The sequence below is a fragment of the Hydractinia symbiolongicarpus genome, chromosome 1 (genome assembly GCF_029227915.1).
Source record: "Hydractinia symbiolongicarpus strain clone_291-10 chromosome 1, HSymV2.1, whole genome shotgun sequence".
NCBI classification, from domain to species: Eukaryota; Metazoa; Cnidaria; class Hydrozoa; order Anthoathecata; family Hydractiniidae; genus Hydractinia; species Hydractinia symbiolongicarpus.
In genome coordinates this window covers 15,688,561-15,702,413 of record NC_079875.1, presented here as the reverse complement: position 1 = coordinate 15,702,413, position 13,853 = coordinate 15,688,561, and the positions used below count along the sequence as shown (strand labels likewise).

The 13,853-nt window shown below is 30.8% G+C and overlaps 1 protein-coding gene across 3 annotated transcripts in view; it reads left to right on the top strand.

Annotated features, from left to right (window-relative positions):
* LOC130642383 (transient receptor potential cation channel subfamily M member 7-like) overlaps positions 1-13,853 on the top strand; it is a 56,692-nt gene that overhangs the window by 7,997 nt on the left and 34,842 nt on the right. For all 3 annotated transcript variants that reach the window (XR_008982561.1, XM_057449470.1, XM_057449479.1), the window contains exons 2-7: positions 5,696-5,772; positions 7,827-7,923; positions 10,011-10,054; positions 10,629-10,758; positions 11,849-12,016; positions 12,700-13,039. Coding sequence is in view for 2 of the 3 variants with exons in the window: in XM_057449470.1 (XP_057305453.1) it covers positions 5,696-5,772; positions 7,827-7,923; positions 10,011-10,054; positions 10,629-10,758; positions 11,849-12,016; positions 12,700-13,039 (856 nt within the window). In the remaining variant the exon portion in view is untranslated. The remainder of the gene's footprint in view (positions 1-5,695; positions 5,773-7,826; positions 7,924-10,010; positions 10,055-10,628; positions 10,759-11,848; positions 12,017-12,699; positions 13,040-13,853) is intronic.

Genomic DNA, 13,853 nt, shown 5'->3' with positions numbered 1-13,853 from the left:
GTATGAGGCCTGTGTAAGAAGTGTTGTGTTGTATAGTAGTGAGACATGGGCAGTGAAGCAGGAAGATCTTTACCGTTTAGAAAGGAATGAAATGAGATTGGTTAGGTGGATGTGTAACGCCAGTCTGAGAGACAGAAAAAGTTCAGATGAGCTAAGAAGCAGGCTAAGTATCCGTAGAATTAAAGATGTTATCCAGATAAGAAGATTAAATTGGCTGGGGCACTTGGAAAGAATGGAGGGGGATAATCGGGTAAGAAAGTGTAGAGACTTGATAGTTCCTGGGGCAAAGCACAAAGGCATACTGAGAAAGACTTTGCAGGAGGTTATAAAGACAGACTTGATACAGAGGAAGTTGAGTTTAAATCTATCACAGTCCAGATCAGATTGGAAGAGGGTCAATAATATACCCCGTCCAACCCATGCTAGCATGGAAAACGAACGTTAAGCTGAGAATGATGATGAATGATGATGTAGATAAAAGAAGTTTAATTTTTAAGAATCGATTTTTATTCCGTTTTAATTGTTTCATTAGTTAAGCTTCAAAGAGAAACAAAAATCGTTTTATAATTTGTTTCCGAATTCGTTTCAGGAGCTGTTTCTGAATCGTTTCAGAAGTTGATTCTTAATCGTTTCGGAACTTTGTTGCTAAATCGTTTTCCATTCGATTCCAATTCGTTTCATTTATAACTCACAACTTTTATTTTATTTTAAATCATTTCATAATTGTTTCGTAATTTTAAATTTTGTTTCATGAAACAATCTGAAACGATTTAAAAAATGATGATACAATCACGAAACGATCATAATCGTTTCAATTTGTATAAAATGTGAAACGATCGTAGAGATGATCCCTTACTTAAAAGAACTATGTAGAAATGAATCTCAATTGCCTGGCCCCTTCATTGTTGGTAACCAGGTCTTACACAAGAAATCCAGCCATGCGGTTCTTAACAAGCGACCAACATTCTATTACCAGTTCAAATGCTTTCACTCAGAGATGTTTCATAATAAAATGAATTAAATAATTTTTTTGAGATCATGGAGTGTTGTAGGTAAAGGAAAAACTTTTTTTCATTTGTCAAAACAATTCGAAACCACAGCAGGTCCCATTTAATTGATTTTTTCTTAATGCTACAAGTGTTATTTTTATTCAAACTATTTTAAAAACGAAAGGATAAATGAATGAATATTTTTCCTATGCGCTTGTGATGACTTTACAAATAATATTAATAATACAAACTTAAAAACTTATTTTGTTTTATGTGTTTTAAGTTTTTTTGCGATTTAATTGGCTTATTAAAATGTGCAGCCTTACTTTGTTTTTAACGGTGCCTGACGACAAGTTTATTACATCTGGTAAGTGTGATCATGATTACGAAACTTCCATAATGGCACATGGCAGATGAAAGCAAAACGAAGTAGATGCCGAATTAAGGTTGATTAAAAAAAAGAGATTATATTTGAATTATCTCGTTATTTTGCATGTTTCGATTTTAAATCTTTGAAGTTACAGTACAGTCTGAATGTAATCTACCGCGTACACACTAATATCACACCTTTGCGTGGAGGACGGCAGTCGTTTGTCTTTTGTTATAATTGAATCCCTTAAGGGTTTTGCGAGTTTATATTTGCGTGTTAAAAAACAATGCACTCACAAAGAAATATCGGAGCAATTATATTTCTTGTAATAGCGACATGCATTGTGTAAATGTATTGATAAGCTATTCCCTTAAGTATTAGCGTGAAGTAATTAAATAATAAAAATCTTACGCAAAGGTTTATAATACATTGCGCGAAAATGTATTGTTGATTTAATTACTTAAAAAGATTCGGGCGCGTTTAATTTAAAAAACATATGAGAAGCATTGTTCACAACTATTAAATGACTTGTGCATTTTTTTATTAAAAGAATACAACTGCAGCTTTATTTTTTAAAACAAATGGTGTATATTCTGAAATAAATACAATATCTACATTTCTCGATGAAAACATTTCCTTCTTAACAAACAACGTAAAATAATCCTTCCGCATACTTTTTTATTGAAACAGATAAAAACATTTCTATCGCCGCTTTTCGTTTTTAAACTTTTAAAATGCAATCTAAAAAACATTTCTATTGCCGTTCTTTTTTTTTAAACTTTTAAAATGCGATCTATAAAATCCTTTCTATCGCCGCTTTTCATTTATAAACTTTTAAAATGCGATCTTAAAAAACATTTCTATCGCCGCTTTTCGTTTTTAAACTTTTAAAATGCAATCTTAAAAAACATTTCTATCGCCGCTTTTCGTTTTTAAACTTTTAAAATGCGATTTAAAAAAACATTTCTATCGCCCTTTTTCGTTTTTAAACTTTTATAGTGCGATCTTAATAAACATTTCTATCGCCGCTTTTCGTTTTTAAACTTTTAAAATGCGATTTAAAAAAATATTTCTATCGCCGCTCTTTGTTTTGAAACTTTCAAAATGCGATCTTAAAAAACATTTCTATCGCCGCTTTTCGTTTTTGAACGTTTAAAATGCGATTTAAAAAAACATTTCTATCGCCGTTTTTCGTTTTTAAACTTTTATAATGCGATCTTAAAAAACATTTCTATCGCCGCTTTTCGTTTTTAAACTTTTAAAATGCGATTTAAAAAAAAACATTTCTATCACCGCTTTTCGTTTTTAAACTTTTAAAATGCGATTTAAAAAAACATTTCTATCGCCGCTTTTCGTTTTTAAACTTTTAAAATGCAATCTAAACTTTTATATTTAATCACTGCAATTAAAATTTTCAAAAGAGTTCGTGCAAAATAGATTGCTAAAATTGATCTTGCAACCTATTTTGATTAAACAATAGGTTGCAAGATCAATCGCGTAGGGTCATTGTTTATCAGCGAGGCAATTATTTTCTTAAAAAAACAAAAGCTATCGCAATGTTATTGTTCTATGTAACTATTCATGCAAGTTTCGCGTCCACGGTAGATTACATTCAGACTGTACTGTATAATAGGGGAGATGTAGCTACAGAAACGTGCTTATTTTGTTTTATATTTTTAAATGCTTTTGCACACCCAGTGTTTGGGGTTCACTGATAAAATCGTCCCACCTTTTAAGAACACACTAAAATACTTTCTAGGTGTGCGATCACACCCACAGCAAAAACAAAAATGGGTGGGCAAAGGCTGGTGCGTGCGATCTTACGCCATTCCTGTCCAAGCCTACGTAATTATGTGTTTGATGTCAGTGGTTGGTTGATTCTAAGGACCAAACATACAAAAACAGGACAGCCCCTGGAAACAAATACATGTCTTTTTAAGGGGAGGCAAGGTAAAGTTTCAACTAAAATGTTACCAAAACTAGATACTTATAATTTAAAATAATGATGGAACTGTTAAATAAGCATACCATTACATGTCATGATTTTGTTTTATTCGTCCTAACTCTTCATTTTCAGACAATTTCCTGTGATAACATTGCAATGATTAACTATCTTAATTAATCAAAAATTAGATCTCCTTGTAATCACATTTCTTCTTAATATCGTGTTTTACTAAAATTGTTGACATAAAAGTAAGCCCACTTGAACAGTAAAAAGTACTGTGACATATCTTGTACTCCTGTTTCAATTCCCAGTAGTATCACTATGATGTCTGTTTTTTTGATACACGTCGTATCATAAGTGTAAAAAATTTTCTGTTAAACTATGCCTTACTTTTATTAAGGTATGTATATATTTTTTTCAATTACGACATTCTAAGAACATTCTAAGTTTTTAACGAATATATGTTTTTTATAAGTAAGATATGCCCTGACGTTTTCTGTTCTTTTTTTTTTAACCTTTTTTAGTCTGATTTGTTCTTTTTTTTTTTTTTTTGTTCTTAATATAAAGGACATGGTTGTATAAATCGGCCAACGTCGTTCCCAGTAGGTACTGAGAACGAGGTTGTATTTCGGCTGTAGAAATGTAGAAAGACAAACTCAATAAGAATTACGGCAATCCCACATGCTATTGGAGTTGCACAATAATTTTTTTCAACCCATTTTAAAAAAGCGGGTTTACTAGAAAGTCAGAAAAAATTACAGTACCTATATTTCCATTAGAAATTCAACGCATCAAAATTGCTTACGAAGAAAAAAAACCCTGTTTTTGACAGAAAGCGTTTATTGGAGAAAGTTTATTGGATACAGGCATTTACTAGAGACTGGGTGTTTCTTAGAGTATTTAACGCATTTTACGTGTGAAAAAAAATTACAAAAAATTACAGTTATCTCTAGGTTATAAAACTCAGATTTGGGTTGTTCTTAGTTTTGAAAACCGACATGATTTGAGTCAAGCCTGTTCCTATTTTGATCTTACTTTTTTGGCAAATTATGAGGCTCGTGTTTTTATGACATATTTTATAAAAGAACGTGTAGATGCTTAGACTTCACAAGAAATCTTTTTGATATTAACGAATGGCGTCGTTGGTGGATTCTTGAAAAAAATATAGTGATTTTTAGACAATTTTAATGAGTTTCAATGCGTTCTCCGGAAATCTATAACTACAGTTTATAATTTAATTCTATGACTTCAACCACTGAGTTTGCTTGAATCGACGCCATTTTGTGGTTAAGCGTATATTTCTGTTTCCAGTAGCTATTGTGCCGCTTGATCGCACGATTGTGCAATGCTAAGTACATCGTACTTTGCGATCAGACTGTACTTTTTTTGCATTAAAACTCTGTTTCCACCATTATGATTTTCATCGTTTTGCCTGGCTTAACGTCCAGGCACCCTAAAATGTTATTTTCCTGGTCTTTAATTTGAGCCCTGCTTGATATAGGTGGAAGCATATTGACAAGCTTCTTTTTCATGTGCATGAGGAACGAAAGTAACCGCATGAGGAAGGAAACTCTGAAAGTTTAAAAAAACAAAACAACATTGCACTGGTACTTTGAATTAATTGATTTTTAACTTTAAAAGTCCTAAAATTTAATATGAATATTCTAATATCTTTCTGAAATTTAGCCTTAAAAACTCCCTAAAATCCCAAAATTAAAATTGCTAAAAAATGGAAGGCCTGTTTTATATATCTTTTTCATCCTTAGTGTTCAAGATTTTGTGTAATAATTGTCAACCAATTCTCTGATTAATTCAAAAACATGTAGTTTTACATTTTTAGGTGCTCAAAAATATAAAAGGAGTGATGTCTTACCAGCAGTAGTTTAATAACTCTGATATATATACTATGGATCTCCTGCAAAACTACTATACCTCCTGCAAAAAAAAACAAGTTAAGTTCATATGGAAGGTTGAAAATTATTTGGGAATTTTTTTATCTTTTCAAGCAATTCTTATTGGTTCTCAAGTCATATCGCTTCAAAGCTTTGTCATCAACCAGTTTAAAAAAATGCAATTGTTGTTATTGAGCATAATTTTTGAAACTGAATAATAATTTATTTAAAATGTTCAAAACTGAATGGTCAAAAAATATTTTAGCCTTTCATGTTTCCCAAAACTGTTAAATATAACACCTTACTCAATGCTAGATCAACGTATAATTAGTGGAACTTAAGTCTGAAATCTTAAGAAAAAATCATGAATTTCCAAAAGTATACACAAATTCCTAGACAACTTTTCAAGCTCTTTAATATAAAATTAACTTGTTTTTTGCAGAAAGCAAGCTATCTATTGTACTAGTTCTTATTTTGTCTTATTTTTTTGTTTTTTTAGAAAAAATCAGTTTCATTTTTTCAATGGGGACTGGAAATTTATGAAGACTGCCAAAATTATAATCCGGTTGGATCAAGGTACAAATTAATCTAATTTGGTTTAATATATAAACAAATCTAAAATACTTATAGTTCTAAAGTGGCAAATAAAAACAGGTTCATCTTTAGACTATCTATTTTTCTGGTATAAAACTCTTGTCACTATCTTATAGCTATAATACTATTAAGGGACCGTCTCAAAATGTTCGTACGTAGTTCGTATAATTTGTATAAAAACTTCGTATCGATTTTTTAAATCTTTCGTATCATTTTATTTTTAATACGAACTTTTTCGTATCATTTAAAATAAAGTTCGTATGTAGTTCGTATCATTTTTAAAGAAGTTTGTATAAAAAATTGCTTATACGAAGTTCTTTTATTATAATTGGACTATTATCTATAGTTTTATATTGAAATTTTTTTAACAATTATAAAGTTTGTTTCGTTATACGAACTTTGTTTATTTTAATTGGATTTATTATCTAAGGTCTTTAGGGATCGTCTACACAGCATCGTAGAAAGCAAAAACATCTCCGTAGATCGTTTAAAAATCATGAAAACAGGATCGTAGAAAGCAAAAAGATCGTCGTAGATCGTTTAAAAATCATGAAAACGGAATCATAGAAAGCGAGAAGATTGCCGTAGATCGTTTAAAAATCATGAAAACGGCATCGTAAAAGCTAAGAGATTGCGGTATATCGTTTAAAAATCATGAAAACAGGATCGTAGAAAACGGAAAGATCCTCGTTGATCGTTTAGAAATCATGAAAACGGGATCGTAGAAGACGAAAAGGTTGCCGTAGATCGTTTAAAAATCATGAAAACGGGATCGTATAAAACCAAAAGATCGCCGTAGGTCGTTTAAAAATCATGAAAACGGATATTTTACTTTTTTTATTTCTGGTTTCGTTTAAAGTGCGTATCATTTCTTTTCGTCTTTTAAAAAAAATCGTTTAATTGTTTTGTTTCTGGTTTCGTATTGAAATAATTATGCGCAATTACGGCGGTACTTTTGAAGTTCGTTTCAAGATCGTATAGCAATTTACTTTGTTCAAAGTTCGTGTCATTTCATTTTGTACGATAAAAAAACTTTGTTTAAGTTCGTATCATATATTAAAAAAGTTCGTATAAACTTCGTTTACATTTTTTATTTTAAACGAAGCACTTCGTATGACATTTGTTTCACGAAACGAAGTACTTCGTAGCGTTCGTATAATTATACGAAAAAAACATACGAACATTTTGAGACGATCCCTAACATGCGTGCGGTAGATCACACACCTCAAAAATTCTGCGCGTGCGATCAAAAAAAAATTTTTTACAAAAACATTTCCTTTACCCCTGTACACCGCACAGGGGCTGCTGTTTTGGCGTAAGGAACATACAAATTGCAAATTTCAACAATGTACGGCAAGGAATTTCAACCAGAATACGAAGAAGTCGTAAGCAGACTCGTTAATTAAACTTTGTTATTACTTGTGGGGCAAACAGATATTAAATTAAATTAAATTACGGAAAGTCGAACGGCCGCTAATAATAATATTTAATAAACCTTCGATGAATCATAAAAATTATTATCCAAAAGAATATTTCGTTATTAAAGAAGTTTTTTTTTCTTATTAATGATATTATCTTTTAGTTATTTTAACTTAAATAATGCTGAATTTCTTTTAAATTCTTCAAAAGGCGACCTTACAAAGATTAAAATACTGTTGCATTTTTTTTATAAAATCATTAAAATAAAACTCGCAAAGCCTTAATATAGCCTGTTAGCTGGTAAATGGTAGCAATTAAATTGTGCGATCTATTGTGAGTTCAGTAAAAGAATGATTTTTTATTTTTAGAGTTCAGTAAAAGAATGATTGTTTATTTTTAAGGTTTATTTAATAAATGTTCTTGTTATAAATACAATAATTTTTAATTACAGCAATGTTTTGCGCGTGCGATGAATCGCACGCCTAAACAAATCTGCACGTGTGTGGGGGCGTGCGCGTACGATCGCACGCCTCTCATGAAATGGCCTGGATAGCATTTAACACAGGAATTGTTTTTCTTTATGTTTGACAAACTTATAGTGTTTTTTGTTTTTCTAGCCTTTGTAGGGAGTGTAATGTTGTTGAAAAATTGCATCCAGCAACAGAGGGCATCATAAAAGAATATAATAAAAACCCGGAGGGCCAACTGCAAAAGGTTAGTGCAAATAATTTTATAATTTAGGATTAAGTTAGTAATAACTTTACATCAGTCTAATTTTTTGGTCCACAATAATATGTTGGCAAGGAGGTATCAAATATTGTGAATTTCTTCTTTTATTATCAGTTAATTTTAGCCAAGTTCAGGCGAGTTATGGCATTCAAGACCTTGTTTTTTGTTATAGGAATAAAGAGAATAAGAGTAGCAACATTAAGGGCAGTTGAATGCATGCATGCACGGGACGTTATATGTATGCTTTTGAATGCTCTTTTCATAGAAGTGCAGCACAGTTGAAAAGTGCATGCAAGGAAACTAGTCATCTCGCATTTTTGTATCTTAACTTTTGAAACACGTGCCATTAATGTTTGCACTACATATTGGAAATATATCATAAGAAAAGAAATTTAATCGTGCAATATTTTCTGTCTCTTACTGTACCGTGCAATGCATTATAGCAGTGTTTTTCAAAAATGCTTAAATTTGCTTTAGCAGTTCCTTTCTATATATCAGCTACTTTTTTATCATTGGGTATCTTAGGAGATCTTGTCTTTCAGGATTGCTAGGTTTTTATATATAAAAACCCCTGGGAGAAGGGTTGATGAGGATACAGACTTATTCTATATTATCCTTATTTGAGTTATCATATCCAGCTCAGTTTGGCAGGTTATAGATCAGTAGATTTCACAACCTGTTTCTTCGATAAATCTTTTTTAATTTAATAATTTTTCAAAACGAAAATCATTCAAACAGAGATCGATGTTGGGAGTTTGTAGAACTTTTTTAACATTGTTGCAAAGGCATGTTAATTGTTTTTTGCTATGGAAGTCATTAATTCTAGTGAATAAAATTTATTTAAAGAAAGCTGTAAGTCTTACGTAATAGGGCCATGTGCCACAAAAAAAGCCATAAACTGCGGTAAAGCGGCAAGAAAAATAGATATGTACTCAATATGTCATTGAGAATTTCTTTTGCAAATCTTTCAGGTAATTTCAACTTCTAAAGGCATTACCTGTAAACTCAAAAAATTAAGCCAGGAAATTCTGAAAAAATTAATATAATTAATGTATGTTATACAAGTTCAATAAACTGCTGCTCAGCTGTTGAGTTAAGTATTGACGAAAATAAAAGTATTGAACATTGTTGTCTTTGATAGCAATTTGGCCTTCCCTCTTGGAAATACTTCTTGAAAATATCTTTGAAAGTTGAGAAACAAGTAAAGCGTCTTTTCACAATTATTTTTTAAATCATTTACAGATTGTTTCATATAAAGAACGTGAAGTGATTTGAAACGATTTGGAAAGTTGAAATGACTGGGAAACAAATGAGATACAATTTGGAAACTGTCTAAAAACAAATCCAGAAACAAAATTAAAACAAAGTCCAAAAATAATTCTGAAACGAAGTATTTTCCCAAAGAAATAAAAAAAATTAAAAACACAATGAATTTATTACATCAAACTATTTTTAAGCATTCTTTTCTTATTTTAACAGATGTCACAAAAATTAACGCAAAGTTAATTTTTTTGATTTGACTAGAAAATCTGTATATTTGTAGATTCAAACCACTGTTTGAGACAGCAGTGACATTTTTTTATTCTATTTTGATGGTTTTAAAACGAACTATGGGGATGCTTTTCCAATCTATGGCAAAGTTTTCGCCTTTTACAATTCCGTTTTGATGGTTTTTAACTTTCTACATTGCGATTTACTCAATGCTGGTGTATCAGTCTTGCATGTCTATTTCAAACCATATTGTGTTTCCATAATTTTTTCTGCCAAAAAATGCTGTATGAAAGACCATCCTCCTAACAGGTTTGTGAACACGTTTTTACCCTTTACGGATTTACCCTTGCCAATGTTAAGAAAGGCTGCATTATGGTCACAAAACAGGCTTTACCATAACTTTTCTGGCAATTTGTTTGAAGTTTGACTGGACTAACACTCCAGTGATCTTGTGCTCTTCAGCCTAATTGTTGTAGTTTGTTAAAATAATTGCAGATTAGAGTGAGCGTGTATTGACATAGAGAATATTTTTTGGATATTTATCTACACACTGTAATAAAGATGTAAATATTCTTTTATAGAAATTACCTGTGACTTGTACAGAATATAAAGGCGGCCACAAAAGGTAAGTCATTGTACTTCAGTTGCATCTGCTTAATTTAAAATACTTGATAATAATATCAAGATTGTGTTAGATCAAAATTTACCCTACATTTATAGTTATTTATGTTTGTTCCAAGGAAAAGGGATAAGGATGGGTGTGCCATAAAATGTTTAATGTTTAACAAATAAATAATGTATAGGGCTAATGTTACACGAGTCGATTTATTTTTTACCTGCTTTTAACATAAAGCAACTGTTTTCTTGTTTAAAGCAAATAGGAATGTTTTAGTTTTGTACAGCAAAAGTAAAGATGTCAATCAATGTATGAAGAAAAGAAAACAAAAAATATGGCAAAGAAACAAGATTTTACAGAAATCTTTATAAACAAATGGTTTAAAAATGTTTAAAAAAGTGGCCTGTTCTGCTTTCTAGTTACAATCCCACTAGAGTGTCTCACCTAAGTTCTTTTCATTTTAAAATAAATGCAGTTGAAGTTACTTTTAATAACTTTTAAATGTAGCGTTAGCAAGCCTTATTTAAAGGAACTAATTAACTTTGTATTATCAGCTTAACAAGTAACAAGGGTTGTTTTTTAGGCTCTGTGGAAACTGTAACTGGGTGGAAAATGAACATGTATCAGAAAAAAAGTCTTCAAGGGAACATATTCCGACTAATGCATTTGGTAAATTAAAACTTCAAGGTAACCAAACACAAGTAAGGGCGAAGGTGAGTTAAAGAAAATGTTCTGTATACAAAACCATCATAAAAAACTATGGCAATGCTTTTGTTGTCACTACACTTGTGATTATGCCATTGATCAATTGCTTTTATTTAATTTACTAGTTAAAAAAAGTTAGAATTTGATAATTTTAAAAATGCTATTGGTGCCTGTCTATATGTATTGGTCTTACCTTAATATATAAAAAAAATCAACAAATTAAACACGACTGATTGAGCAACACCAACGAAAAATGAAGACACATCCAGTATGCCTTTTTCACAGGGAACTGCATTTTTATAAGGACTAGTTGGTAAGCTCTTGTAAATTTTCACTTAGGCAGAAGAACAACAGAAATAATTTGAGGTTTAGGAATTTTGATGATGTCAGCAGTTCATATACAAAACGTTTTTTTTTTCAGAAATTGTTAACCTGTTGCATTTACTGCATAGAGCCTAAAACACTAATCAAAATAATGTATAGGATCATATCCTTTCAACAAACGATTAAAGAAATATATGGTTTTTAATATTTTTTTTGTAATCAGAAAAAACCAACCAATCCACAAATTTTTTTTGCCTTGATCATTTTGTGATTGTTCAAACAGAACATCAAGCAAAGTCTCAGTAAACACACGTTTTTAACATTTTTAGTTTTTATAACGGCTTGTGTCTTGTAAGTTACGGAAATTGTTCAGTTATAGTCCTGCATTGACGGCACTTAGTTAACTATGCAGGCAAAGATAGATATCGATTTTTAAATCATCATATACATTTATAAGTCAACCAAGCACAAATGGGCCTGAAGGTTGCCTTGGTGCCTTTATTTCATAAGTTGAATTGATATTTTAATTTGAAGAAACAAGAAACAGAAATTAGGTGTCAACATCAAATCTAACGTTTTTCTGATTTATCTTATCTACTGCCCTAAAGAATATAAGAAATAAAAAAATAACCTCACATGCTTCTGTTATCAAGAATAAAGTGAAACAATGGCTAAAGTATTTTAAACATGATTCTTGTTAAAGTTATTGAAGGTTACCTGATTACAACTTCTTTTTGTCACATCCTAAAATTATCATTTTGTATTTTTTTGTAGTATGTTCGGGTTGGAGACTTTACAGATCCCTTAATGATACTGAATATGATGAAGAAAGATTGGGAATTACAACAAGTTCCGAATTTAGTTGTATCGATAACCGGTGGTGCAACTGATTTTCAAATAAACAAAAATTTGCATGATGAACTAAAGCGGGGATTAAGGAAGGTATTTCTAATAACTAAATGTTACTTATTGCGCACATTTAACCATTATTTTACACATTTGCACCAAACCATCTTGCATCAACATGTGAAAACCAGTGCCTCAATTTTCTTTTATTGCAGAAATTTTCTATTTTATTAAATTCTACTTGCATAAACTGGCAAAAATGCTTGGAGGCGTTATGTCTTTTTTGTTGATATGGTACTGCAAATCTTTTCCACGACCATTCTGGTAAATAAATATTTTTATTGATATGTTCTTACAGAGAACAAGGTAATATAAATTCATTGCAATGAATTGACATTAGAAAAGGTTCAACGAAAAAATTAACTTGCAAATAGTCAAACTTTGGACACTTGATATTTTGAGTCATATTTTTTTTTTCTTCTGATATAGTAATATAAAAAAGTACAGTACACAGGCAAATGTGGCATGTTTATAAAACAATATTTGGTGTCTTTACATGCTCTTTTCAAAGTAACAATAGATCAATATTAACACTACAAAATTACAAGAATTAATAAGGATAAAAATAGGATATAAAATAGAAAATAATCCCAAGGCACAAACTTACCATGTAAGGCATTAGCTAATCCATTTTCCATAATAATGTAAACGTTTCCTGTAGCTTAATCATTTGGTTATTTTAAAGGGATAACTTTACTGGTAAATGTTTTTCTTTATAGATTGCTACGAAAACACATTCGTGGATTATAACTGGTGGCACAGATACAGGGGTCATGAAATTTGTTGGTAAGGCACTGGAAAATGAACCTTATGGAAAAGTCCAGCTGTTAGGTGTGGCCACTTGGGGTGTAATTAGTGGTAGGGAAGTCTTAATTGATCGTGGCGATCTGGTTCAGTATCCTCCAGATGGTCACAAACTTACAACAGGAGACACTTTGTTGGATAAAAATCACACTCATTTCATACTTGTTGATGGCGGAAAGGTTCGAGAATTTGGGCAAGAAATAAAATTGCGTGCAGAGTTGGAGCAAGAAATAATGAAATGGCAAATTGACTCTGGTAAAACGTTTTATAAACACTAGTTTTTATTTCAGCTAATGATATTTGTTGATGGTACGAAACATACCATATCTTAGTTTCACTCAAAAAAAGTGCAATTGAGGAAAATTAATTTAAGGGCGCTTTGGATCCTGTGTTTTTATAATACTATAAATTCTGTTAATAGCTGATTTGCCTGATTCCACTTTTTCTGAAAAGATCAACAAATAAACACTGATAATATATACTATTACACCCAACAAAGATACAAACATAAAAAACAACTTTAAAATAAAACAAAAATAAGATAAACAAATGATGTTAACTCTTTATATACCAATATAAAATGCTGTAAACTTTCTTAAACATTTGAAGTCATCTATAAAATTTAGGTTCTTTAAAGGGAACCCAAGGTATAAAATAATGTTGGACTTATATTAAAGAGCTTAAAAAGTTGTTTAACAAGTGTTTTTAAATGTACTTTTAAAGAATTTCAGATTTTATTATGCTGCATAAATTATGACGTCATATTTAAGTAATAGCCAATTTTGACATTTTCTGTCATCAGTAATTTAAGACCTGTTAGGGATGTGCTTTTAAACTTTATTAATGCATAGATATTATAATTTTCTTTACCAAAATCACACTTTCTTGCTGGTCCCAGGCCTCTCAATCTTTTGCTGACGACCCCATAACTTGGTATCTATACGTCGGTTTGCAATCAAATTTTGTGAATAAACATTTGGGGCCTATACACGCTTATTTGATGCTTTTGAATGATCATTCAGTATCTGAATTTGTGTTTAGGGTCATAGATGAAAAGTAATGAGAATAT